We start from the raw sequence: 26930 nt of genomic DNA, 5'->3' as shown, positions 1-26930 counted from the left end.
TTGTCCTCGCAGTGTTTGACGTGCGTTTTTTACCTTTTTAGGAGCTCGAGACCCGGTCCCTTGGGAAATCGGTGTTCCTACGGAGGGAGAGGGGTGTCTGGGACCAGCTCCGGCGGCAGAGGGGCCTGCTTGCCGATGCCCAGGGGCTTCTGTCGGCGCGGAGTGCGGAAGTGGAGGACCTCCGCCTTCGTTGTGCTGACCTTCAGGCCGAGCTGGTCACGGCTAAGGGCCAGGCTGCCCCTCTGGTGGCGAAGATTAAGGAACTGGAGGAGGAGAGAGACTCCTTCAGGTCTCGGGCCCAAGAAGCAACGGCCTCTGCAAAGGCCACGGCCGGGCAGCTGGGTGCAGAGCAGAGCGAGCATCAGGCGACGAAAGTCGCCCTGGCAGAGGCTACCAAGGCGGCCGAGGCCTCTTGGGTCGAGGTCTTATCCTGGAAGAACAAGGCCGAAGGTAAGTTCCGCTGGACCGTGTTCCTTGTCCATTTGTTCCGGTTCGCGTTTGACTCCTGCCCCTTCGTTGCGACGTAGATCTGGAGAAAGAGGCTTCCCAGGCGGCTGAGGCCTCTGTCGCAGCGCAAGCAGCGCTGGATGTTGAGGTCCGGGAGCACGAGGCGCTGTGCGGCGCCGTTCGTACCGCCTGCGAGACCCTGGACGTCGAGGAGGTCCAATCAGCCAGCTCCCTTGGGAGCCGCCTGATTGCATTGAGCGGCCGCGTCCACGAGAGGCTCCGGGGGGCGTTGCACACGGGTGTCAAGCGTGCCCTGGCCGTCGTCTCCTCGCATTACGCCATCAACCTCGAGGCTGTCAGCGACGGCTACGTGTTGCCAGAAGATGACGAAGAGGCGGATGCGGAGGTCGCGAAGCTGTTGGAGGCGGCCGAGGCACCTGGCACAGCGCTGGCCCGTCTATTTGAAGAAGAGGTGGTCCCTCCCGCGTCGGCCGCCGATCCTTGAGCTTTGATCTGGGCCAAAAAAGGGGCCATGTAACCGGATTGGGTTAGTTGTCATATCGTGACGTCTTCGTGGCCGTCGAGGCCTGTAAAGTATTTGCGCACGTGCGTTTTTTAATCGTTTTCTGTTCAACTTCCGAGCCTGTGCCCTCTGTCTCGATCTTGGGAACCCGCAAAGAAATCCCTCGGGACCTAAGCCGTCCTTCGGCGAAGGGTGGTGAGGGAGCTGCCGTAGCCCAGAGGCGTAGGCCGTTCTCACGTCTCGACCGGCCCTTTGGCCTCCAGACAAACTTTTGGTCTTTGGGTTTTTTGTGAGGGTCCCGTCGGAGCGCGAGAGAGTTTGGCGTAGAAATTTTTTGAAAGACCATTAACAAACGGTGTTCGAGACTTAGGGGGTTCCCCTCTTTAGCCCCCGAGGGGGGCTCGGCTTTGCAGAGGCAGAGCCGAGTCCCCCTTATAGGGGTATTGTGACGTCGAGCCCCTATTGATAGACAAGCTCTCTGCATAGAACTTCCTCGGAGCCTACGCTGTCCTTTGGGTAAAAAGGTGGTGAGGGAGCTACCGTAGCCCGGAGGCGTGGGTCGTTCTCACGGCTCGGCCAGTCTTTTCGCTTTTGAGACGATCGTGCGGTCCTTAGGTTCTATACAATCGACTTGTCTATCAGGGGGGTTCCACGAAAGATTATAACAACTAAGAACGCTTCTTTATTGTATTTCGAGAAACCATGTAAACAGCGTTTGGAAATTTAAGGGTAGAAACGACGTAGCTGTTCTATGTTCCAAGCGTTTGTGAAGATTTCGCCCTTCTCGTTGGCCAACTTGTAGGTCCCGGGCTTCAGCACTTGAGCGATGATGTACGGCCCTTCCCAGGGTGGGGTCAGCTTGTGGCGGCCCTTGTTGCTCTGCCTCCGTCTCAGCACCAGGTCGCCCACCTTCAGGTCTCGTCTCTGGACGTGCCGGGCTTGGTAGCGTCGTAGGGCTTGCTGGTACCTGGCTGAGTGTAGCAGCGCGACGTCTCGGGCTTCCTCCAGTTGGTCGAGGGCGTCTTCGCGGGCAGTGCGGTTGCTTTGCTCGTTGTACGCCTGTAGCCTCGGGGAACCGTATTCTAGGTCAGTGGGGAGGATGGCCTCGGCTCCATAGACCAGGAAGAACGGTGTGAACCCCGTGGCTCGGCTCGGGGTATTCCTTAGGCTCCAGATGACTGACGGGAGTTCGGCGAGCCATTTCTTGCCAAACTTCTTCAACCGATTGAATATTCTTGGCTTAAGGCCTTGTAGGATCATGCCGTTGGCACGCTCTACTTGGCCATTCGTCCTTGGGTGCCCTACGGCTGACCAGGCCACCCGGATGTGGTGGTCGTCGCAGAAAGTTAGGAATTTGCGACCGGTGAATTGTGTCCCATTGTCAGTGATGATGGTATTAGGAACCCCGAACTGTGGATGATATCCGTAAAAAACAGCACCGCTTGCTCGGATTTGATCTGAGCGATCGGACGAACCTCGATCCATTTGGAGAATTTGTCGATAGCCACCAGCAGATGGGTATAGCCCCCGGGTGCCTTCTGCAGAGGCCCAACCATGTCCAGCCCCCACACAGCGAATGGCCATGTGATGGGGATGGTTTGGAGGGCTTGGGCCGGGAGGTGCGTCTGTCGAGCGTAGTACTGGCATCCCTCGCAGGAGCGTACTAGCCTCGTGGCGTCTGCCACCGCCGTTGGCCAATAGAAACCTTGGCGGAAGGCGTTACCCACGAGCGCCCGAGGCGCCGCGTGGTGCCCGCAGACTCCCGCGTGCAAGTCCCAAAGTAAGGATTGGCCAGCCTCGGTGGTGATGCATCGTTGGAGAATACCGGATGGGCTGCGCCTATACAACTCGCTATTGCAGAGGACGTAAGTCTTGGCGCGTCGCGCAAGCCGCCGGGCTTCGGTTCTGTCAGCAGGAAGTTCTCCTCGAATGAGGCGATCAAGGAAAGGGACTCGCCAGTCCGTTCCTGGATCGGCCTCGGGAGGCTCTGCGTCAATTGCCATGGCCTCGGGCCCGGCGGGCGAGGTCTCGGTGGCAGAGGGGGCCTCGGGCCCTGCGGTGGGCTCGGCTGATGGGCCCTCTTCCGTCGAGGCGTAGTCGACGGATGGCTTGTGGAGGTCTCTGGCGAAGACGTTCGGGGGAACCGGGGTCCGTGCCGACGCCATCTTTGCTAGTTCGTCCGCGGCCTCGTTGAACTTTCGTGCAACGTGGCTGAGTTCGAGACCGTCGAACTTGTTCTCCAGACGACGTACTATCGCGTAGTACGCCTTCATTTTGGGGTCATGGCAGCTTGACTCTTTCATCACCTGATCGACGACGAGCTGCGAATCACCCCGTACGTCGAGACATCGCACTCCAAGTTCGATGGCGATTTGCAGGCCGTTGACGAGGGCCTCGTATTCGGCGACATTGTTGGAGGCGGCGAAGTGAAGCCGGATCATGTAGCGCATGTGTACTCCGAGGGGCGAGATCAGGAGCAGGCCCGCGCCGGCCCCAGTTTTCATCAGAGACCCGTCGAAGTACATGGTCCAGCATTCTGATTGGATCTGAATGGGTGGCAGCTGTGTGTCGGTCCATTCGGCTACAAAGTCAGACATGACCTGTGATTTGATTGCCTTCCGAGGCGCGAAAGACAAGGTTTCCCCCATGAGTTCGACAGCCCACTTGGCTATTCTACCCGAGGCCTCCCAGTTTTGGATTATCTCTCCCAGAGGAAAAGACGACACCACAGTCACCAGGTGGGATTCGAAGTAGTGACGCAGCTTGCGTCTAGCCAAGACTACGGTGTAAACCAGCTTCTGGATGTGGGGGTAACATGTCTTAGTCTCGGAGAGCACTTCGCTGATGAAGTAAACAGGTCGTTGGACGGGTAGAGCGTGTCCCTTCTCCTGCCTCTCGACTACTATGGCCGCGCTGACCACTTGGGTCGTCGCAGTGACGTAGAGTAAGAGGCGCTCGCCCTCGGTGGGTGGAACTAGGACGGGGGGGTGGTGAGCAGTGCTTTGAGCCTGGCGAGGGCTTCCTCGGCTTCGGTGGTCCAAGAAAAGCGCTCGGACTTTCTCAAGAGGCGGTACAGGGGCAGGCCTTTTTCGCCGAGGCGCGAGATGAAGCGGCTTAGGGCCACAAGGCATCCCATGACCCTCTGCACCCCTTTGAGGTCCCGGATCGGGCCCATGTTGGTCACGGCCGAGACCTTCTCCGGGTTGGCCTCGATCCCTCGTTCCGAGACTATGAATCCCAAGAGCATGCCTCGGGGAACCCCGAAGACACACTTCTCGGGGTTGAGCTTGATGCCCTTCTCTCTGAGACATGTGAAGGCAATCTCCAAATCGCCGACGAGATCCCCGGCCTTCCTGGACTTGACTACGATGTCATCTACGTAGGCCTCGACGGTTCGCCCGATGTGTTCACCAAAGACTTGGATCATGCATCGTTGGTAAGTAGCCCCTGCGTTTCTGAGGCCGAACGGCATGGTTATGTAGCAGTACATGCCGAATGGAGTGATGAAAGAAGTCGCGAGCTGGTCGGACTCTTTCATCTTGATTTGGTGGTAACCGGAATAAGCATCAAGGAAGGAGAGGATTTCACATCCTGCAGTGGAGTCGACGATTTGGTCAATTCGTGGTAGTGGGAATGGGACTTTCGGGCACGCTTTATTTAGACCAGTGTAGTCCACGCACATCCTCCACTTGCCACTTTTCTTTCTGACTAACACAGGGTTAGCCAACCACTCTGGATGGAATACTTCCTTGATGAATCCGGCTGCCATGAGCTTCTGCAATTCTTCGCCGATGGCCCTGCGCTTCTCCTCGTCAAATCGGCGCAGGCGCTGCCTTGCCGGCCTGGAGCCTGCCCGGATATCTAAGGCGTGCTCGGCGACCTCCCTTGGTATGCCCGGCATGTCCGAGGGACTCCATGCGAACATATCGACGTTCGCACGGAGAAAGTCGACGAGCACGGCCTCCTATTTGCTGTCGAGGGTGGCGCCGATCTTCAGTTCTCGGCCGTCGGGGACGGTGGGATCGACGGGGACGGGCTTGACAGCCTCTGCGGGCTCGAAGGTCCCGGCGCGCCGCTTGGCGTCGGGAACCTCGCCACCAAGCTGGACGAGATCGGCGATGAGGGTCTCAGCCTCCACGATGGCCTCGGCGTACTCGATGCACTCGACGTCGCAGTCATATGCATGCTCGTACGTGGACTCGACGGTGATGATGCCGTTGGGGCCTGGCATCTTGAGCTTGAGGTAGGTGTAGTTGGGGATCGCCATGAACCTGGCATAGCACGGGCGCCCCAAGATGGCGTGGTAAGCCCCCTTGAATTCAACCACCTCGAAGGTGAGGACCTCCTTGCGGTAGTTGGAGGGAGTGCCGAAGCAGACGGGTAAGTCGATGCGCCCGAGGGGTCGCGTGCGCTTTCCTGGCACGATGCCGTGGAAGGGCGCGGAACCGCCTTGGAGCCGTGATTGGTCGAGCTCCAGGAGCTCCAGAGTGTTGACGTAGAGGATGTTGAGGCCGCTGCCTCCGTCCATGAGCACTTTGGTAAGTCGGGTGTTGCCGACGATCGGGTCAACGACAAGCGGGTACCGCCCGGGGTTTGGAACATAATCGGGGTGGTCATCCCGGTCAAAGGTGATTGCCTCCCGAGACCAGTCGAGGTACCGGGGGGTGGCCACCTTGACCGAGAAAACCTCCCGGCGTTCCCTCTTTCGCTGGCGTGCCGTGAGGCATGCCGAGGGTCCGCCAAAGATCATGAAAGCGTTGCGTACCACGGGGAACCCGTCGTCCTTGTCCTCGTTCCGACCGCTGGGGCCCTTCTGCTTGGCGTCGTCGTCGGGGAGCCCGAGCCTGGCGTAGTAGCGCCGGAGCATGGTGCACTCCTCGAGGGCGTGCTTCACCGGACCTTGATGGTAAGGGCAGGGCTTTTTCAGCATGTCGTCAAATAGCCCGGGGCCGCGGGGGCCGCGGGGATTCCTGCGATCCGTTGTGGCGACCTGGACGGCCTCGAGGACTTCCTGCTTCCCTGGGCGACCCTTCTTCTTTTTCTTAGGGAGGTGGGGGGCTGAGGCCTCGGGGGCCTCTTCCCTCCGCTTCCCCTTGGGATCGGTGTTGGGGAAGATGGCTCCGACGGCCTCTTCCCCTGAGGCGAAGCTGGTGGCGATGTCGAGGAGCGCGGCAGCAGAGCGCGGGACGTTGCGTCCTAACTCTCGGACCAAGTCCCGACAAGTGGTGCCGGAGAGGAAAGCCTGGACGATCTCCGAGTCGCCGACGCTGGGTAGCTCGGTGCACTGTTTGGAGAAGCGCCGGATGAAGTCTCGGAGAGACTCGTCTGGCTTCTGGCGGCAGCTTTTCAGATCCCAGGAATTCCCAGGGCGTACGTACGTGCCCTGGAAGTTCCCGACGAAGATCCTAACCAAGTCGCGCCAGTCGTGGATTTGCGAGGGAGGGAGATGCTCGAGCCAGGCTCGTGCCGAGTCCGACAAGAGCAGAGGGAGATTGCGGATGATGAGCAGATCATCGTCCGCGCCGCCTAGCTGGCAGGCCAGGCGGTAATCGGCGAGCTAGAGTTCCGGGTTGGTCTCGCCGCTGTATTTCGCGAGGTTGGCCGGCTGTTGGAACCGGGCGGGGAAAGGAGCAACACGGATGGCCCTGCTGAAGACCCGAGGTCCTGGCGGCTCAGGGGAAGGACTGCGGTCCTCACCGCTGTCGTAGCGACCGCCTCGGTGTGGGTGGTAGCCCCGGGCGGCTCCGTCGTCGTGGCGCCGTCGCCTGCCAACTACCTCGTGGTCGCCCTGTGCCTCGCGTTGGTCCCTAAGTCGGTCGCGCACCGAGGGGGCCCTGTTGACCGTTGGCGCGCGAGCGTCCTCGGGACGGACCAAGGCAACCTGGCCCCGGCGAGGCTGCGCTGTGGGTTGCTCCGAGGTGCCTCCGCACCGGCGGGAGGAGGAACTTTCGGCCTGCTGCACCGCTGCGGTCTCGAGAAGATCGCGGAGCTCTCCGCGGACCCGTCACCCCTCGGTGGTGGAGGGCTCGGGCATCGCTCGGACCAGCATCGCAGCTGCTGCGACATTCTGGCTAGCGCGATTAAAGATTGGGGGTGGCTCTCCCCCCTCGTTGTCGTTGATGCGGTGATGGACGTCGCGGGCCCTCCCTCGGGCCCCTCCGCCCTCACCGCGCCCTTGCTGCTCCTGCTCGAGAGTGTCCCGAAGCTGTTGCAGAAGGAGTCGGTCTTGTTCGACCTTGTTTCGAAGCTCGCGGAGCTGCTCCAGGTCTGGGCGTCGATGCCCCCCACGAACGGGATTCTCGTTCCGTGCCGCCGGGGCCTCGAGACGCGGAGGTGTGGCGTCGCCCGCCCCTGCCCGGGGCGGGGAATGGTTGCCTGTCCTTTCGTCCTCTTCACCTGCCCTTGGCTTCCCGAGCCCGACGTGGAAGCACTCACGAGATGAATCGTAAGTCCCTTCGTCGTCAGAGTGGGAGTAGCCGAGGCAGTAGTCGCTTGCGGCCAACAATTGGCGCAAAGCCCCAGGGTTGTGGAGTTCGGAGAAATCCACCCTGGGCCATGCCTCGTCCTCGTCCGAGGGGTCGGAGCGGGTGCTCAGGTCGAGAGCGAAGCGCTGGCGGCGTTCCGAAGGGTGCTCGTGAGTGGCAGCGTATGCGTAGGCGTAGGAGGCGGCGGCATTTCTCAACCCAAAGGGGTATGGGGACGGTGCCGTCTCCATATTCTGCCCCGCCCGGGTCTGCTCTTCAGGGAGTGGTGGAGCGGAGCTAGACGACTGGGCGTCGCCGCGAGCCCCCGGCGATTTTCCTTCGTCCATGCTCAGGCCAGACAGGTCCCCAGCCAGGGACCCCGTACCAACAGCTGGTCGTAGGGCATCGGCGGGGAGGGGCGTGCCGCCCTGGGCTCGCGTAGCTTCGGGGTGGCCTTGCCCGTGTCGCGCCTGGCGAGCGTGGCGAGAGCGGCCGCCCTGGCGCCGCCTGCGCCTGGGCTGCCGGGGCGCGACTTCATCGTCGGACGGTGGGGCTCGAGGAGTGAGGAGCACCATGTCGTACTCATGCCCTAGAGACATGAACTCTAGGCTCCCGAACCAAACTATGGTGCCGAGACGCAATGGTCGTACGGGGTCTGCCATCCAGAACTTGCTAGGATGACGAAGCTGACACGCAGCGCCCCCTACCTGGCGCGCCAACTGTCGGTGCTTTGGAACCAGGGGTCCCTCAACCAACGAGTGAATTTGTGCTGCGTGCCCCTAATCCCGGATGGTGATGCAAAGAGACACAAGGTTTATACTGGTTCAGGCAATCGAGGCCCTACGTCCAGTCCGAGAGATCGATCTTGTATTCCTCGCACCAGAGTGCTCGTAGTAGGGGGTTACAAGCTAGGTGAGAGAGGGAGCTAGCCCCAGGTCTCGGCGTGGGTGGTGCGGGCTGCTTGAGGCGTTGTTCCCAAGCAGCGTAGGAGTGCGAAGTTCTATCGGTGTGTTCGTCTTTCTCGTCCCCTAGAAATGGCCCCGGTCCCTCCCTTTTATACTCTAAGGGAGGACCGGGAACGTACATAGGTTGCTACATAGCGCTTCTGCAAATGGGGTGTCATGTCCGAGCCCTGTAGCCGGCCACTGTTGTTGTGGTATGGTCGATGGAGTGGCTCCGTCCTTGTCGTGCAGAAGTGACACGCCGGTCATACTTGATCTTGTGCGTCGTGGGGTTCCCGTACAGCTTGATGCAGGACATGGCGGGCGACGTGCTAGTCACCGTGTAATGACGTCGTAGTGGGCAGCGGCTCTGCAGATGCCGAGGCCGAGCCATCGTGGGGGGCTCGGCGGTCATGGACCCTCAGGCTGCCGAGCCCGTGAAGCAAACTGCCGAGGCCTCGGGGGAGTTGTTGGCCCTGGGTACTGATTCCGAGGCCACAGTAGCCCAGGCGCGGCTCCCCACGCTGCGTTGTCCTCGGAGCAGGAGTTGGCAGCACAGTGAGGCATGGGTGTCAACCATGTGCATGGTGGTTAGCACAGTGACGGGTAACCCCTGCCCAGTCCGGGGGACGTGCAGGTCATCGCGTGATGACGTCGTAGGGGGCTGTGGCTCTGTAGGTGCCGAGGCCAAGCCATCGCGGGGGGCTTTGGTGGACATGGGTCCCCAGGCTGTCGAGCCCCTGAGGCAAACTACCGAGGCCTTGGAGGGAATTATTGGTCCTGGGTACTGATTCCGAGGCCACAGTAGCCCAGACGTGGCTCCCCACGCTGCGTTGTCCTCGGAGCAGGAGTTGGCAGCACAGTGAGGCATGGGTGTCAACCATGTGCATGGTGGTTAGCACAGTGACGGGTAACCCCTGCCCAGTCCGGGGGACGTGCAGGTCATCGCGTGATAACGTCGTAGGGGGCTGTGGCTCTGTAGGTGCCGAGGCCAAGCCATCGCGGGGGGCTTTGGTGGACATGGGTCCCCAGGCTGTCGAGCCCCTGAGGCAAACTACCGAGGCCTTAGAGGGAATTATTGGTCCTGGGTACTGATTCCGAGGCCACAGTAGCCCAGACGTGGCTCCCCACGCTGCGTTGTCCTCGGAGCAGGAGTTGGCAGCACAGTGATGCATGGGTGTCAACCATGTGCATGGTGGTTAGCACAGTGACGGGTAACCCCTGCCCAGTCCTGCCTCCTGTCCCATCGGCCATTCTGCTGTACTGTGCCGAGCATGCGGTTGTCGTCAGGGGCAGCAGTTGGCTGAGTTGATGCGACACGACGTTTTGTCAGAGGGACGGGAGGAGGAAGAGGCAGCGGAGTGCTGCCGAGCCCTCCTTGCGCGAGACGGAGGGTCGGTGGCCCGGCCGAGGCCTTTGGCGGGGAATCGCTCGAGGTCGGTAGTGAGGGAGCCTCGGGCGAGTCGGAGAATCGGCCGAGGCCAGCAGTGTTTAGCTGGTTTCGATCTCTACGAAGTCTAAGCAGTCGTTTTTTGGGTCTTGCTTAGGGTACCCCTTCTCACGGTACCCGACACAATTGCTACCATTTAGAGTTCATGAAACTTGTCCATATCCTTCTACAAATGGTAAATATGCTTGGGCAAGCAACATTGATTTAATTGAATTTTATTTTATATCTTTATATAAGGGTTATCATCAATTACCAAAAAGGAGGAGATTGAAAGCTCTAGTTTGGTTTTGGTGAATTGATGAAACCCTAAGTGCTAACCTAGTTTATCAAGTGATCATGAGATAGGTAACACACTTCAAGTGGAGAAGCTAATGAAGATCATAGCATGACAATGGTGATGGCATCACGATGATCAAGGGCTTAAACTCGAAAAGAAGAAAGAGAAAAACAAAAGCTCAAGGCAAAGGTATAACTTGTAGGAGCTATTTTGTTTTGGTGATTAAGACACTTAGAAAGTGTGATCACATTTAAGATAGATAGCCGTACTATTAAGAGGAGTGAAACTCGTATCGAAATACGGTTATCAAAGTGCCACTAGATGCTCTAACTCATTGCATATGCATTTAGGATCTAGTGGAGAACTAACACCCTTGAATGTGTTTGTGAAAATATGCTAACTCATGTGCATAAGGTGATACACATGGTGGTTAGCACATTTGAGCAAGAGTAAAGAAGACAGAGGAGATGCTAGCGTCAATCAAGTGACCGGACACTGGATTTGAATGCACCGGACGCTGACTGCCTGCGTCCGGTCGCGCTGACTTGACGGTACAGAAGCTAGGGTTTACCATCGGACACTGGGCTGTGTCCGGTCGAGGTGGATCGGACGCGTCCGGTCGAGGAAAAATGGATTTGGACCCTTACTGTACTCGACCGGACATTGAGGCTCCAGCGTCCGGTCAGTTTAGCCGGAGCGTCCGGTCAGCACTTAGCCGTTGTAATCTGACGGTTCAGTTTTGACTCAGAGTGACACGTGGCATAAATCAGTGGACCAGACGCTGAGTCCAGGGTCCGGTCAGTTGGACCGAAGCGTCCGGTCGGCCCATGTTATGCCCAGTGAAAGGGTATAATGGCTCTATTTGATGGGGGCTTCTATTTAAGTCCTATGACCGGCTATGGCTCACATCTTTGGCCATTTTCATTGACATAGCAACCTTGTGAGCCTAGCCAAAGTTCTCCCACTCATCTGCATCATTGATTCATCATCATAGTGAGATTGGAAGTGATCCAAGTGCATTGCTTGAGTGATTGCATCTAGAGGCACTTGGTGTTCGTGTTTCGCTGTGGATTTCGCTTGTTACTTTTGGTGGTTGCCGCCACCTAGACGGCTTGGAGCAGCGATGATCGTTGAGCGGAGGTGGTGATTGTCTTCGGCTCCGATCGTGGTGATTGTGAGGGGTTCTTGACCTTTTTTCCGGCGGAGCGCCAAAAGGTACTTTAGTGGATTACTCGTGGCTTGTGTGATCCTCATCTTATGTTGGTTTTGCGGTACCCTATTGAGGGTTTGGCGTGTGAAGCCAATTAGCGCGTGAACCTCCAAATGAGTGAATCGCCACAACGAGGACTAGCTTGCCGGCAAGCAAGCGAACCTCGGTAAAAATCATTGTGTTCATCTTTGATTCCGAGGTGATTGGTCTTCATAGTTATTCATCCTTGTGATTGATTGGTTCATTCATCTTCACGGCGGTATAATTTTCTTGATCACTCTCTTTACATTATCGCAAACTTGTTGACAAGCTCTTTAGTGTAGCTAGTTGTGAGAGCTTGCTTGCTTGTTTAGTGTGGCTCTTTAGTTAGCCTTTGAGAGCACACTAACATAGAGTAGTATCATAGCTATTGTGTGAATAGATACTATCTAAACTAGAATTGTGGTAGGTGGCTTACTTTTTGAGTAGGCTAGCGCAACACTTGCTTCGCCTCATAATTGTCTAACCATTTTGTTAAGTGTTGTTGTAGAAATTTTTATTAGGCTATTCACTCCCCTCTAGCCATTAGGACCTTTCAACATACTGGAACGCGCTGGTATGATGCAGTGCAAGCCGGTGTCCACGCCGATCGACTCCAAGGGGAAAGTGTCCACTGAAGGTGCCGCGATCGAGGACAGCTCGTCCTATCGCAGCTTGGCGGGTGCGCTGATGTACCTGACGGTGACCAGGCTGGACCTCGCGTTCGCGGTGCAGCAAGCATGCCTCCACATGCACGATCCGCGGGCGCCGCACCTGGCCATGCTCAAGAGGATTCTTCGGTACCTGTGTGGCACGAAGTCGCTCGGCATACATCTTCGCGCGTCCGCAGATCTCTCCGTCACGGCCTACTCTGACGCCGATTGGGCGGGCTGCCCTAACACAAGGCGCTCTACTTCTGGCTTTTGCGTGTTCCTTGGCGACTCGTTGGTATTGTGGTCCTCCAAGCGGCAGCCCACAGTGTCACGATTGAGCGCCGAAGCTGAGTACCGTGCCGTGGCGAATGCGACTGCGGAATGCATCTGGATGCGGCAACTTCTCGGCGAACTCCGGTGTCCACTCTCCAAGGCCACGGTGGCATACTGCGACAACGTGTCTGCGGTGTACATGTCTGCTAATCCAGTACACCACAAGCGCACAAAACACATAGAGCTCGACATCCACTTCGTCCGGGGACGCGTTCAGCTCGGCGATCTCCGTGTGCTCCATGTTCCGACCGGGGAACAATATGCGGACATCATGATCAAGGGACTTCCTACGATGACGTTCAAAGCTTTTCGGTCCAGTCTTTGCGTTGTTCCGATCACACGCCAGATTACGGGGGGTGTTGACAGACATTCTGTGTATACGTGTACACCTAGGCCACGGGCACGGCAACTGGCAGGACCGTGGGCGCGGTCACTGCCTGCTCCCACGGACGCGCATGCTGTGCGCTAGATGAGATCGGTTGCCCATTGTGCAACCCTGTTGTGACTCATATATATTCATTGAGATCAATACGAATCGGTGTTGGCTCCCAATTCTCCTCTCTACAATAATGTATAAGTATTAGGTAATCGACTAATTCATCTCTAATTCCCACCGCCTAAAATAATATAATTATACAGCTACATCAATTGAACTAATTTGAGGAGGAATTGAACGACAACAAACTACATATAGATGAGGGGGGGGGGGGGGGGGGGGGGGGGGGGGGGGGGGGCGTTATTGTAGTGAACAGAATGGAAGGTAACAAGCTGATCAGTGTCAGTACCTGTGCTGTACCCGTCCCTCGTCAGTCTTCACTTCAGCAGGGAGCGAACGCTGGTCGCCGGACGGCCGGACCGGCGACGGAGGAAACTCTGGCACAGCGCACAGCACAGGCCACAGGGGACAGCGCGGCTGGCGCGGTGGCCCATCCGGCCAAGCGCGGGGCGGCCGCGGCGCCGTGGCAGGGGTGGCCGGCAGCCGGTACCAGCAGACCGACCGGTTGGGGCTGCGCTCGGTCTCCAAGTCGCGACTCGCGTGGACCGCGGAGGCGCCGACGGCCGACGCCGAGAGGAATCGCCGAGGCTCCGATGCTCGGTAGGATATTTTTTTAACAGAGGCCAGAGGGTAGCTCTATTGTTGGTTTTTTTTTTTTAACAGAGGGGTAGTTCTATTGTTGGGCTGGGCTTAGTAGTGTATGCCATGCAATACCATGACAGCCCATTGGATCGGCGCCTGTCCTCAGCGTCAGGCGACGCTCTGCTCTACCAACCACGACCTAAAAGTACAAAATTCATTCGTTTTTTTAGTAGCCCTAAAAGCAAAATGTTTAATATATATTTTTGGTCTTCTCCAACAATAAGACCCAAAAAAACAACTCCTTTTGTAAATAGGTCTTCAGGAGAGAGGATACTCAGATTTTGATTATGTCTCTACTGACACCTAAAATTTATCTTCCATATAGGTACTTTTTGCTCAATAAAAATGCAATACTCTGTTTTTATTCGAACAAACATAACCTAATATTCTAGAATTAAAACACAAAAATCGATAAAAATAATTCAAACACTAATCGCACTTTCTTCAAACGACCTTTATTTATTACACACAGAAAATAAAAACAGAAATGATAGAAAAAATAAAAACAGAGGAGATACATTCTCAAACCCCTGACCGCACAGCGCACACTTTAATTTGCATCTCTAGGCATGCATAAAAATGGAGCAGAAAATACAGTCAAATCGTATCCCAACATGGATCGACGACCTGCAATAGTACTAAGACCCATGCATCTTACCTGGGAAGCACCGGTGTAAGCAGCGGCTTACCGGCGAAGAAGGCTTCAAGGTTCCCGATGGCGACGTCACGGAGGTCCGACCTGGACTCCGTCGTGAAGACCGCGACGTGGGGCGTCAGCACGACATTGTCCATGGAGAAGAGCTCCGCAGGCACCTTGGGCTCCTTCTCGAACACGTCGAGGCCGGCTCCGGCGATCCTCCCCTCCCTGAGCGCCGCGACCAGCTCCGCCTCGTGGATGATGGGCCCACGGCCGATGTTTATGACGACCCCGTCCTTCCCGAGCGCGTCGAGGACGTCCCTGTTCACGACGTGGCGCGTCTCCTTGCTCAGCGCGCACGCCACGACGAGCACGTCGGATTCGGACGCGAGGTCGTGGACGGTGGCGAAGTACTTGTAGGAGACGGATTCCTTGGGTTTTCTCGAGTTGTAGGAGATGGCGCAGCCGAAGGCTTGGAGCCTCTTGGCGATCAGCATACCGATGTTGCCCAGGCCGATGATGCCGACGCGCTTGCCGCCCACCTTGGTGCCGAGGGGATGATAGTCCCCCTGGAGCGGCCAGAGCCCACGGCGGAGGAACCGCTGGGCGGCGGAGACGCGGCGCAGCACGTCGAGGAGCACGCCGACGGCGTGGTCGGCGACGTCGGTGGAGTAGACCGTGCCGGAGTTGGCAACGGCGACGCCGCGGCGCGCGCACTCGGCGAGGTCGATGTGGTCCATCCCGGCCCCCGTGTTGAAGACGAAGCGGAGCGACGGGACGGCGTCGAGGAACGCGGCGTCCACGCGGGCGGGGGTGCCGCCTCCGACTATGAGCGCCGCGCGGGGCGGGTCGGCGGCCGCGGCCGCGGCGGCCAGGAAGGCCGGGAGCGCCTCGCCCGACGTGTAGAAGTCCAGGACGCGGTACCGCTCGCGCAGTGCCGCGTGGAAGTCGATTTCCCTGACGCGGAACAGGAGGAGCGCCGGGAGCGGCTCGTCGGCGGAGGATGCCATGACGGAGATGCGGAAGCTAGCCTCCCGGCTGGCCTTAGCCGACAGTTCGCGCTGTCCGGAGTGAGCAACCTCTCTTTGGTTTGCTGCCCTGGTGACTGGTGACTGGCGATGAGTAGGAGAGTCCCTGCTGTCGTGTCGTGGTGTCTCATGATGAGGAGTATTAATTTTCTTCATCCGTCTCATTTAATCCCTGTGTCACGTGGACCACGCTCGCCGGCACCGATCTGATTGCTTGTCTCGGTTTTTTATTTTTACTGCCTGGTTCTTCCCGACTTGAGACTTTGCGATGCACGGTGGATCATAAAAATTTCTATGCCTATTGCATGGAGATTCATTAAAAAAAAAATCCTATTTCATTGGATTCTGGAAAGATTCCTGTTGAATGTTTCAAAGATTTGTGTGTTTCATATTCACTTCAAAATTTCTTTCCTGTTGAGCGGACAACCCCTTTTGGTTGATCAGTGTTATCTTAAGATAATGCAAACATTTATATTTCTTCAAAGAAACATATTATAAACAATGACCAGATTATTAACAGAACACAGATCAACAAGCATGTAACTACATCTACCCACTGTGCCGATAGTACAGTGTGCAAATGTTGTGGAACATATGCATCCAAAGGTAGGTAGAGAATGAATTTTCTGGACCATCTAATACCCATGAGGCCAGATTATATATAAGGATTATAATGCCTTGCATACAAATCCTTTGGAACAAAGCATGCTACATTTTGCACGGGCCAAGATCAGGGGAGGACAACAAAATCGAGACAAGGTTTAACGGATGTTGAACTGTTCACTGTAAAGAGTTGGCAATTTGTGAACCACATATTTGGTGATGATTAGAGTGGTGTTTTACAGAACTTAAAGTTCTGATTACAGTGGTGTTTTACAACCCTACGCTTTGCAGCAATGCAATACAAATAACAATTTCAATACCTCTACTCCTCTAGGTCGTGGTAAAAGTATTGTTACCTCCCAATAGCTGGACTGAACTAGCCTGCAACACGACCTACTCTGTCAAGGCAGCACGAGCGTGATCAGTGGCTTACCGGCAAAGAAAGCTTCGAGGTTGGAAATCAGGTGCTCACACAGGTCGGACCTCGACTCCGCCGAATGGGGCGTGGACAAGAGCTCTGATTCAGAAGCGATGGTGAACATTGGGGAAGTATCTGTAAGAGACTGAATCCTTGGGTCTTCTCGAGTGGTAGTAGATGACACAGTCAAATCCGATGATGCCAACACGCTTGCCACCTAGCTGAAAGCATCAAATACAGCAGATTAATTCAGATACAAATCTGATACTGAAATGGAATACAGCAGATTGGAAGGACCTTGGAGCCGAGAGGGTAGCCGCCGTCGTGCAGCGGCCAGAGCCGGCGCCGAACGAACCGCTCCGCCGCCGAGACGCGCCGAAGCACGACGACGAGCATGCCGACGGCGTGGTCTGCGACGTCGGCGGAGTAGACCGTCCCTGAGTTGGCGACGACGACGCCGCGGCGCGCGCACTCGGCGAGGTCGATGTGGTCAACGCCCGCTGCCATGCTGACGAGGCAGCGGACGGCGGCGAGGAAAGCCGCTGCCTGCTCGCCCGAGGCCAGCGAGGCCAGCTCCAGCACGCGGAAGCGCTGGTGCATCGCGTTGCCGAAGGGCGCGCACGGGCGGCGGATGAAGAACACAGCCGGGACCGGGACGACCCGTCGCACGCCGCCGGCTCCTCCCGCCAACTGCCATAGCTGACTGTCTCGCTGCTGCTAGCACTAGAGCTTCAGTGTGCTCAATTTGTCCAATATATTTTACAAAGTGCTGCTTCTTTCATTTTTTAACTAAATAAATCTTAACAAAAGAATAGGAAGCATCAACCATAATTTAGTCATCATTCCACCTCACTGATCAGATCCAAGTTCGAGAAATTACTGACAATCGGAGCATTTGCTCTAGAATCTGGCAGATTTGGTTTCAGAATGCACAGCACCCTAAATAAATGGTAAGCATCTAGCATGACCTAAATAGGAGTAGCAGAAAACAACTTTATGGTGTTATTGAAACCTAATTAACACAAGCTTTGTCACATGTCGAAGCGTTTGGTGCTCGATACACAGGAACCAAGGCCAATAAACCAGCGAGACATCAAAATCCACCCTTTCACTTTGCTTCAAGAAGAATGGTGTGATCCTGACCGCGTCTCACTTGGAGATCTTAGCAGTGAGCTCCCGGACCAGTTTCGCGGCGACCATGGCTGTCATCCCATCCACCGTGTCGCGCTGTGGGTTGAACTCCACCACATCAGCAGCGACAACATCACCCTGCAAATTCTGGAGGATGTTGAGCACATCACGGAACGAGAGACCTCCTGGTTCAATGTGAGAGACACCGGGAGCAAATGCTGGGTCAAGGCAGTCCACATCAACTGAGACATACACTCCCTTTACACCTTCCCCAAGTTTCTGCAGGGAAATAATAAGTTGAGCATGGGTTTTAAACTTCTAATGATTATCAATCTGCACATTTCAGAAATTCACTAACCACCTATGTTATTACAGTTCCTCTCGAATTAAGATTGGTGATGACTTGTTAACTGAAAATATCAACTGAAGTTGACAATTTAAACTAAAAGTTACTTGAAAAAGGACACAATAGGCAGAATCATATATCTTATAGGCTTTATCATCTATGTTTTCACCATTTTGAGTTGATATAAAAGCAAGAAAGATACATTCACATGATTGAACTAAAGCACGTTACCAGATTCTCAAGCTTCTCTCGGTCCTTTGAGAAGGTTCGCATCTCATACTGTTCCACACCAAATCTCTTCCCTTGCTCACGCCCTTCTTTGGTAATTGATCTCAATCCAACCTGAAATATGTTGGAATCAGGATAAGGGTGACAGAAACTGGTATTTACACTAGTGACAGGACAGCCTCAAAAGCAAAGTCAAGGGCATCAACCTGGAGCTGACTCAATCAAGGAATGAAACTAATTGCAGTTATAGCATGATAAAAATTGCGATATCCAGTAAGGCGTTACTTAAACCATCCTAGCCCTTGTCCTAGCACAGAATCGATGGATATTGGAAGCTAAAGCCTAATGACAGATTTTTTTCAGTGTATTAACCTAGCAACATTACACTCATTTCATTAATTAATAGTATTGATATTTTACTTGAAAACCTGAGATGAAATAACACAATTACCTGTAGCAGTCTCCTGGCATAACCACCTTCCATTATTCTGGCAAATGAAGAGGCATGTGAATAAGTGTTCCCTTCAAAACAATCATAGATATCTGGATGTGCATCAAGATGAAGTATGTCAACAGGTCCTCCAAGCTTTTCGGACACAGCTCTAACCACTGGATAAGAAATCGAGTGATCGCCTCCTAACACCAACGGTCGAAGAGGCTCCTACACAACAGTGTGCCACTCTGAATAAATATGAGAAACAGAACAGAAAACCAGAGCTATTACACTACATGAACCAAAACCATTTTCCAGTTTCTAAAATGAAACTGAAACAGTGTACCATTAGTGATACCTAAATAAGTAAATATATCCTGCATAGTTAACAAAAAAAATATTATGAGGCACTCATCATGGTATACTATGCTTACCTCCTCCATCACTGTTTTGACAGACTCACTAATTACATGCATCAATCTGTCATCTTCGACACCACAGTCACGGATCTCTTGAATGGGGACATCTCCAACATCAGTTAGCACCCGAGGATCATTCAATTCTTTGCCTGTTTAACAGGAACATCATATAAGTTGCATTGTTTCTTACATTTAGTGTGCGCTCAATAGTATTAAATGTACCTTCCTCTGTGCTAGAATTTGTGCTTCCACACCAAATGGCCTCCCTTATGCGTGGAGGAGCAAATGCAGGGCCTTGCAAAAAGGACGAGTTGTGACCAAGAGGGACTCCTAAGAGCGACGCTGAAGCTTTCACGCCACCCAGAGCACGCAGCAACTCTGCCTGCACAAGAACAAGTATACATTACAACAAAAGCACAAGCAGCTATTTCTGGATAAAGTCCAAGTTTTGTCCATAGAGGTTGTACAGAATTTTTCCTTGTTCTATGTACACACTAATGTGTACAGTGTGTTTAATCACAAACTGGAGCAGAGTGAAGCACTTAGAAAATAAGAACAAGATGTTTTCAAAATAGGAACCTTTTTATGCACCCTTCGTTCAGATATGGCAATGTTACATGTAAGGCTTGCCATTCCAAATGGAACACTTTAAAACTATGAGTCTTAGATTCCATCTTCTGAAACAAATAATTCCTTGAGGCTGCGCATGTCAGCTTCGACCATATCTTACTAATGTTACTATTTAAGAACCATATTATAGATCTTAAAAAACTTGATTATCAGATAAACTGAAAAAGAGTGTCGGAAAAGGCCACAGGTTGTTTTTCCTAATGGTGAAATGATTTAACAGTATTTAGAGGTAATATTAGATGTAACAATCAACAAGAACTGGAACTTCATCACAACATAGAACAGAGTGAAGCATGAAAAAGAGAAAGAAAAATATTATTTTCTGAATAAGAATTTTTCTGCATTCTTCTGTCAGACGCGGAAATTTTATATACCGGCCTACTTTCGAGATGAAAGCCATTTTAAACAATCTGAATACTAGATTCTTTCTGAAGCAAGTATATAATAGGGCGCGTGTGCATGTCAGCTTTGACCATATCTTACTCAAGTTGTCAGTATAAGGAATCATATTATAGGTTTTAAAAGACTCAAATTGTGTAACTGAAAGCAAGCTACTGAATATATTGTTTCCCCAATGATTGGAAAAAAAAAAGTGAAAACACAGCATTCAAGTCCATGTATCCGTGAATACTCTCTGAATTACTTTTTCAAGGTTCGCTAGTGTAAGCAAATGTGTCTACACTAAGCAATTTGCTAATGACGGTCAGGCCAAACTGCACTGTAGCGATCACATGGGACGGCGCATGCTAAATGCATACTCATCAACAAGTAAACAACTGGGAAGTTTCAACTCTACTTATGTCGCCTCTTGCACTGTTTCTTGCATGTAAAGAGGAGTAACATAGAGAATTAGAGTAGAGGCGTTTCAGTTCTGAATTTTGGTTGCCTTCTGGTCAGTACCTGTTCTAAACAGAAAACAAATATGTGAAACGCATAGGAAGGAGGAAGTATTGCCTCAGCAGAACTGTTGCCGACTACGTTCTGAAGCACAGGGATCTGTTTACTCTAACCGTATTACTGGTTACTACTAGTATATTGCCCGTGCTAACGCTACGGCGACAAACCGATTGATTATAATGCAAGCCTGCAGCATCACCCCACATGTGAAAGAAAAAGGAAAAAAAAAAGGAGGCTCGTCTGGATTCTGATTGATTATTCGTAGCTGAAGGGATCGAAATGCGGGGCCGAACAGAGTCCTAATCGACTCGAATCGCATGTTCGGGCGGAATGGAATATTCAGAAGAACAAGAGCGGGCACAGTGTATATATATTACAGGGATAAGGGAAAAAGGCAAGAAAAAAAAAGGGGTGGGGGGATCTTCAGAGGGATGGACTGACCTTGAGCTTTGCGCGCTCGCGGATGAGGGTGAGGGAGGCGTCGATGACGCGGCTCTGGCCCCGTTCCACCGCCTCCGCCGACACCTTCACCGCGCTGAGGCGCTGGATGTGGTGGATCCACTTGGTACCCGCCGCCGCGCCGCCCATCTCTTGGGCCTCTCCGAAGGCGGAGCGGAACCCGACCAATCCCTGCAGCTGGTTGGGTCTCTCCCCTCGGGCTCACTCTCCCTCTCGAGTCCCGATCGATCGGACACCGCGGCTGCCAGCGAGCAGGAAAAGAGGCGGAGGACGCAAGAGGCAGGCGGCGAGAGGAGACGTACCGTGGCGGCGTTGCCTGCTCTTCACTCTCACGTGACAGGCTGACAGCGTTTGCGTGCGTTTGGAATGGAGCGAGATCAATCGTACGGTTGAGAGTAGACAGCTCATGAATTTGGCGATTACGCGTGACCTTAAACCCGGTATGATACGTTTTTTTTTTATCCAAAATAATATTTTTCTCTCGTAAATTATTTCAGATTCATCAGATTTCTCCGATCGAACGGGCCTATTGTTGTTCTTCTTCTTCGAAACTTGCGTAAATCTACACTATCCGTTGGACTAGAATCTTATTGCTTTCCTCTCCCTTCTCAGAGCTGGAGACCTTTTCAACCACAAACATTTTGAAATTTTGTGTTTTATTTTATAGAATATAAATCCCACCACAATACGTTTCAGATCAAGTACCCTTTTCCTAGCAGCTCGCGACCGTCAGACGACACTGTTTACGTGGAAATAGGTAGTATAGATTGATTTATCACCTCGTATTTCCACACTTAGACAAGCAAATCGGCCGTTGAATCTTTTAACACTCACGTGTTAGTAATAGATGCGGCAGCGTTATTTTTTCTATCGCATGAAAAGCTGAGCCGACTGGAATAAACGTTCTAACCACCGGTCCTACACGCACGTTTGGTTTAGTGACGGTAGTAAATTCAGTGTGGGTTATTTCCCCATTTCCCAACTACCCACCATACAGTTGCATCACAAATATTACTCTGTAGTACTTTTACTTCTCCATCTTCAAGGTTGGCGTATTGTTCCTCTCTCCCAGTTTATGTGAATATTGCACGCTAAAAACTCTAGTTTGGTTTTGATAAAGTGAAACCTTAAGTGCTAACCTAGTTTATTAAAATGATCATGAGATAACTAGCACTATTCTAATTGATGGAGCAATGGTGAAGATCATGATAATGGTGTGGTGACCATGGTGATCAAGTGAAGGAGGTGATTTTTACTGTTTTACTATGACCGGACGCTAGGTTGTGAGTCTGGTCAGTAGAAGCTGAGGCAGCGTAACCTAGGGTATTGCACCAAACGCTGAGCTAGGTCCGGTCGAGGTACATCGGACATGTCTGATCGAGAAAATACGGCTCTGGATGCTCTCTGAAAGTGACCAGACTCCATGTTATTAGAGCGTTCGGTCATTCCATCGGTGCGTCTGGTTGCTGGGTGTTGGTTCGTAGGCGCATGAGGACCTGACGTGGGCGTGGTGCGTCCGTTCAGCTTGCTTGCGCGTCCAGTCATGACTTAGGCATTGCGCTTGAAAGGTTCTAATATAGCTAGAGGGGGTGAATAGCCTATTTAAAAATCTAAAAATCAACTAGAGCACTTTGATTAGTATGACAAATAGCGAAATGTAAACTTGCTCTAGCTCTACAAGGGTTGCAAGCCACCGATCCAATAATTCTAGTTGCAATGATTACTAAGCACATAACTTGTAATGTTACTACTCACTAAGAGCTCTCAATCTTGCTACTCTAAAGAGCTCCACTAGATGAACTTAAAATAACAAAGCAAGCTCTCAATTCTAATTACACTAAAGAGCTTGCCACAACTAGTTTGCAAGAATATAAATGAGTGAGTAGGGTGATTATACCGCCGTGTAGAGGAGTGAACCAATCACAAGGTGAATATTAAATCAATCACCGAGAGAATACCAAATAGCAAGAGACAACCAATTTTCTCCCGAGTTTCATGTGCTTACCAACACGCTACGTCCCCGTTGTGTCGACCAACACTTGGTGGTTCGACGGTTAAGAGGTGTTGCACAAACCTCGTCCACAGAATTTGGATACCGCAAGAACCTACCCACAAGTGAGGTAACTCAATGACACGAGCAATCCACTAAAGTTACCTTTCGGCGCTCCGTCGGGGAAGGTACAAATCCCCTCACAATCACCGGAGATGGCCATGAACAATCACCGACTCGTACCAATCCTCCTCCGCCGCACCAAGCCGTCTAGGTGGTGGCAACCACCAAGACCAATAAGTGAATCCCGCAGCGAAACACGAATGCCAAGTGCCTCTAGATGTAATCACTTAAGCAATGCACTTGGATTCTCTCCCAATCTCACAACGATGATGAAACAATGATGAAGATAAGTGGGAGGGCTTTGGCTAAGCTCACAAGGTTGCTATATCAATGCAAATGGCCAAGAGAGTGAGCTTGAGCTGGCCATAGGGCTTAAATAGAAACCCCTATGAAATAGAGCCATTGTACTCCTTCATAGGGCACAACACGGGGTGACCGGACGCTCCAGTTAGTTCGACTGGACGTAGGACCCCAGCGTCCGGTCGCCCAATGCTTGCCATGTGTCATCGGCTTCAAACGCCGATCGCCCGATCTCAACGGTCAAGTGATGACCGGACGCATCAGTTAGAAAGTGACCGGACGCAGGACTCCAGCGTCCGGTCGTTTCTAGTAAGGTTCCAAACATGAAATTTCACGACTGGACGCGTCCGGTCATGCTCGACTGGACACACTTAGCGTCCGGTCACTCAACGTTTCCTCTGTGCGCCTCACGTCAGCACTGATCGGACGCACCCTGCTAGCGTTCGGTCAGTTTACACACCAGCGTCCGATCACAAGACCAAGACCGTGTGCTTACTACTGTCACTAATCGGACTCTGAACCCAGCGTCCGGTCACTCCGTGAACCCCTGTCTTTTTATGTATAGGGCGTCGATGGCATCGTCGGACTGTCCACACTCTACGGGCGGACACTTCGCTAGTGAAGTTTCTAACCCTTGTTCAAATGTGCCAACCACCAAGTGTATCACCTTGTGCACATGTGTTAGCATATTTTCACAAATACTTTCAAGGGTGTTAGCACTCCACTAGATCCTAGATGCATATGCAATGAGTTAGAGCATCTAGTGGCACTTTGATAACCGCATTTCAATACGAGTTTCACCCCTCTTAATAGTATGGCTATCTAACCTAAATGTGATCACACTCGCTAAGTGTCTTGATCACCAAAACAAAATGGCTCCTACTATTTATACCTTTGCCTTGAGCCTTTTATTTTTCTCTTTCTTCTTTTTAAGTTCAAGTATTTGATCATCACCATACCATCACCATCGTCATGATCTTCGCCATTGTTTCATCACTTAGAGTAATGCTACCTATCTCATAATCACTTTGATAAACTAGGTTAGCACTTAGAGTTTCATCAATTAACCAAAACCAAACTAGAGCTTTCAGCGCTGAGTCACTTGACCGTTGAGATTGGGCTGATGTCGTTGAACGCGGGTGACACATGGATGGTGATCAGTGACTAGACGCTAGGGCTGGTGCGTCCAGTCGATTTGACTGGCGCGTCTGATCGCCCTGAGTTAGGCTACAGTGAAAGCCCAATGACTATATTTCGTGGGGGCTTCTATTTAAGCCCCATGGCTAGCTCAAGCTCAGGTGTTTTTGGCCATTTTGCATTAACATAGCAATATTGTGAGCTTAGCCAAAGCCCTCCTACTCATCTCCATCATTAATTCATCATCTTTTGTGAGTTTGGGAGTGGATCCAAGTGCATTGCTTGAGTGATTGCATTTAGAGGCACTTGGTATTCATGTTTTGCTATGGGTTTTGCTTGTTACTCTTGGTGGTTGCTGCCACCTAGATGGCTTGGAGCAGCTAGGATCATTGAACGGAGGAAGGTGCTTGTCTTTGGCTCCGATCGTGGTGATTGTGAGGGGTTCTTGTGCCTTCCCCGGCGGAGTGCCAAAGGCAACTCTATTGGATTACGCGTGGCTTATGGATTCTCATCTTGTGTTGGTTGTGAGGCATGCTATTGAGGGTTTGGTGGGTGATGCCAATTAGCGCGTGAACCTCCAAGTGAGTGTATCACCACAACGGGGAATAGCTTGACGGTAAGCAAGTGAACCTCGATGAAAAATCATTGTGTCATCTCTTGTCATCGGGATTCTATTATGATTGATTGGCTTCATCTTGTGATTGGCACACTTCTCTACATGGCGGTATAAACATATCAATCACTTGTGTATTTATATTTTTAGGGTAGCTAAGCTCTTTAGTGTAATTAGTTTTGAGAGCTAGCTTGAGTAGTGTCTAGTGGTCAGTGAGTCTTTTTAGTTAGTCATTGAGAGCTCACTAACTTAGTGTAGTGACATAGCCCTTGTGTGCTTAGAGACTAGAATTGTGGTAGGTGGCTTGCATTTTTAGTAGGCTAGTGTAATATTCGCTTCGTCTCATAATTGTCTAACCATTTTGTTTAGTGTTGTTGTAGAAATTTTTATAGGCTATTCACCCCCCTCTAGCCATTAGGACCTTTCACACGCCTCACGCTGCGCTGCTGCCACCTCCCGCACAGCCTACACATTGTTTTTATCGCAATTTATGTGAACCATTGCTCGCCTCGTGCCGCACCACCGCCAGGTCCAAAGGCAAGGGTATGCTTTCGCACTACACTAATGGATCTTTATCAGATATTTTCCTCTTTAGTGATCTCATTACTAAGGAAGCTATCATCCTACTACACAATGATGATCGTAGGATCTTCGAAATGGAGGTGGCCCCAACAACAGGAACGCACTAGCCAGCCTCATAGAGGATGTTCTGGAGATCCTCCACTGCCTCCCCGCCCACTCCTTGTTCTCCTACAAATGTGTTTGTCGCTCTTGAAAGCGCCTCATGTCCAACAACCATCAGGTGTTGCCCTAGACTATGGTTGGCTTCTTCTACGATAGTGAGAACAACAATCGAAACTTCACCAGCATCTCTGGTGTACGCCCCCTCCTTAGAATTCTTGCCCTTCAACCTTGATAATGTAGCTGTCTCAGATTGCTGCAATGGCCTCATCCTATGCTAGTGCCTTGGGGCTAATGGATACCGCTATGTCATCTACAATCCAAAGACCCAAAAGTTTAATATACTACCATCTAGCACCCATGATATTGGCTATTCTATTAGTGAGGCTCGCTTGGGGTTTGATCCAATAGCCTCCTCGCACTTCTATGTGATTGAGTATGTGGATGTCGACGGTTTGCGCGTAGGTGTGGAGGTCCGAAACTACAACATGGATCAATAAGGAATCTGAATGGACGAGGATACTGATGTGATATTTTATAGACAACCAAGTATGTTTCTTAATGGTTGTCTACACATTATGAGGCACTCTAGGGGGTACTCTATGATACTTGTTGTGGATATGGAGAGAAACACATGGAGGAAAATTGATAGACCTAGTGGTCTTCAACACTTCATGTATCAAGCTCAGGGTCACTTGTGTGTATATACTGTTGCTGGTCCCAATGAGTCCAAGCTTTCAATCTAGATCCTTAAAGACTATGGTAGTAATAATTGGACATTGATGCATACGGTCAGCAGGTGGATCCTATTTGGAAGGATTAATATTAGATTTGGTTTCGTGGATTGGGTTGCCGAGTACACAGTGATTACCGTTCACCTAGAATGGAATATGATTTTCTTTGCTGGGGAGAATGGAACAATCATCGCATATGACATGGACCGCATAAGAGTTCATGTCATCCCTACCCGTGTCTTTCGGTATGTTAGACGTAGCGTTAAAAAAGAGTTCATCTGCAGACCATTCTATCTTCCTTATGTTCTCTTGTTCTTGGATTCATTAGCAGAGCAGTAAATAAAGCTGCATTTGATGTATCTCTCTATCATGGATTTTAAATAGACCAATGTTGTTTGCTTGTCTATGGATATGTTAATTTTCTCAATTATGGATGCTGTCATTATTTTAGCTAAACTAGTGTGCCATCTTTGTTTTGTTTACAAATTGAATTATTTATTCGGTACATACATGCGTTACGATAGTGTTACAATAACATTTCAATACCAATGGCTCCTCTACTTGGCTTTTAATAGAGGGATGTGGTCACGTGTACTGTCTTTTGCTTGACTTTTAATTTAATTCCTCACAAAAAATGTGACACGAGACTTGATTGGATGAACTCTGTTA

The 26930-nt window shown here is 51.9% G+C and overlaps 4 protein-coding genes across 9 annotated transcripts in view; all 4 read right to left on the bottom strand.

Moving 5' to 3' along the window:
• LOC136495209 (glyoxylate/hydroxypyruvate reductase HPR3-like) overlaps window positions 1-13469 on the bottom strand; it is a 34997-nt gene extending 21528 nt beyond the window's left edge. Inside the window, exon 1 of the mRNA XM_066491191.1 lies at window positions 13102-13469. The gene's annotated coding sequence lies outside the window, so the exon portion shown is untranslated. The remainder of the gene's footprint in view (window positions 1-13101) is intronic.
• A 78-nt stretch (window positions 13470-13547) lies between these two features.
• Window positions 13548-15564, bottom strand: LOC136495207 (glyoxylate/hydroxypyruvate reductase HPR3-like). Its single transcript, XM_066491189.1, has 2 exons — window positions 14113-15564; window positions 13548-13593 (listed from the first exon to the last, which is right to left on the bottom strand). Exons 1-2 carry the CDS (start codon window positions 15282-15284, stop codon window positions 13563-13565), a joined length of 1203 nt encoding a protein of 400 aa, XP_066347286.1. The 5' UTR covers window positions 15285-15564; the 3' UTR covers window positions 13548-13562.
• A 326-nt stretch (window positions 15565-15890) lies between these two features.
• LOC136495210 (glyoxylate/hydroxypyruvate reductase HPR3-like) lies at window positions 15891-16973 on the bottom strand. 6 transcript variants are annotated; one of them, XR_010768919.1, is made up of 3 exons: window positions 16438-16973; window positions 16195-16361; window positions 15891-16120 (listed from the first exon to the last, which is right to left on the bottom strand). XR_010768919.1 is itself a non-coding variant. In XM_066491195.1 (3 exons), exons 1-2 carry the CDS (start codon window positions 16738-16740, stop codon window positions 16245-16247), a joined length of 420 nt encoding a protein of 139 aa, XP_066347292.1. In that variant the 5' UTR covers window positions 16741-16973; the 3' UTR covers window positions 15891-16120; window positions 16206-16244. The 6 variants fall into 6 exon arrangements, 4 of the variants coding, with proteins under 4 accessions (XP_066347292.1, XP_066347293.1, XP_066347291.1 ...); XR_010768920.1 differs by having other exon boundaries at window positions 15891-16115; XM_066491195.1 differs by having other exon boundaries at window positions 16206-16361.
• A 142-nt stretch (window positions 16974-17115) lies between these two features.
• Window positions 17116-21032, bottom strand: LOC136495208 (arginase 1, mitochondrial). The gene is made up of 6 exons (XM_066491190.1): window positions 20666-21032; window positions 18920-19079; window positions 18713-18846; window positions 18297-18506; window positions 17849-17959; window positions 17116-17550 (listed from the first exon to the last, which is right to left on the bottom strand). The coding sequence occupies exons 1-6, from the start codon at window positions 20810-20812 to the stop codon at window positions 17290-17292; spliced, it is 1023 nt and encodes a 340-aa protein (XP_066347287.1). The 5' UTR covers window positions 20813-21032; the 3' UTR covers window positions 17116-17289.
• Window positions 21033-26930: the final 5898 nt, after the last annotated feature.

Source organism: Miscanthus floridulus, chromosome 12 (assembly GCF_019320115.1).
Source record: "Miscanthus floridulus cultivar M001 chromosome 12, ASM1932011v1, whole genome shotgun sequence".
NCBI lineage: Eukaryota > Viridiplantae > Streptophyta > Magnoliopsida > Poales > Poaceae > Miscanthus > Miscanthus floridulus.
Note: the sequence above shows the minus strand (reverse complement) of the source record. Positions and strands in the feature narration are given on the sequence as shown.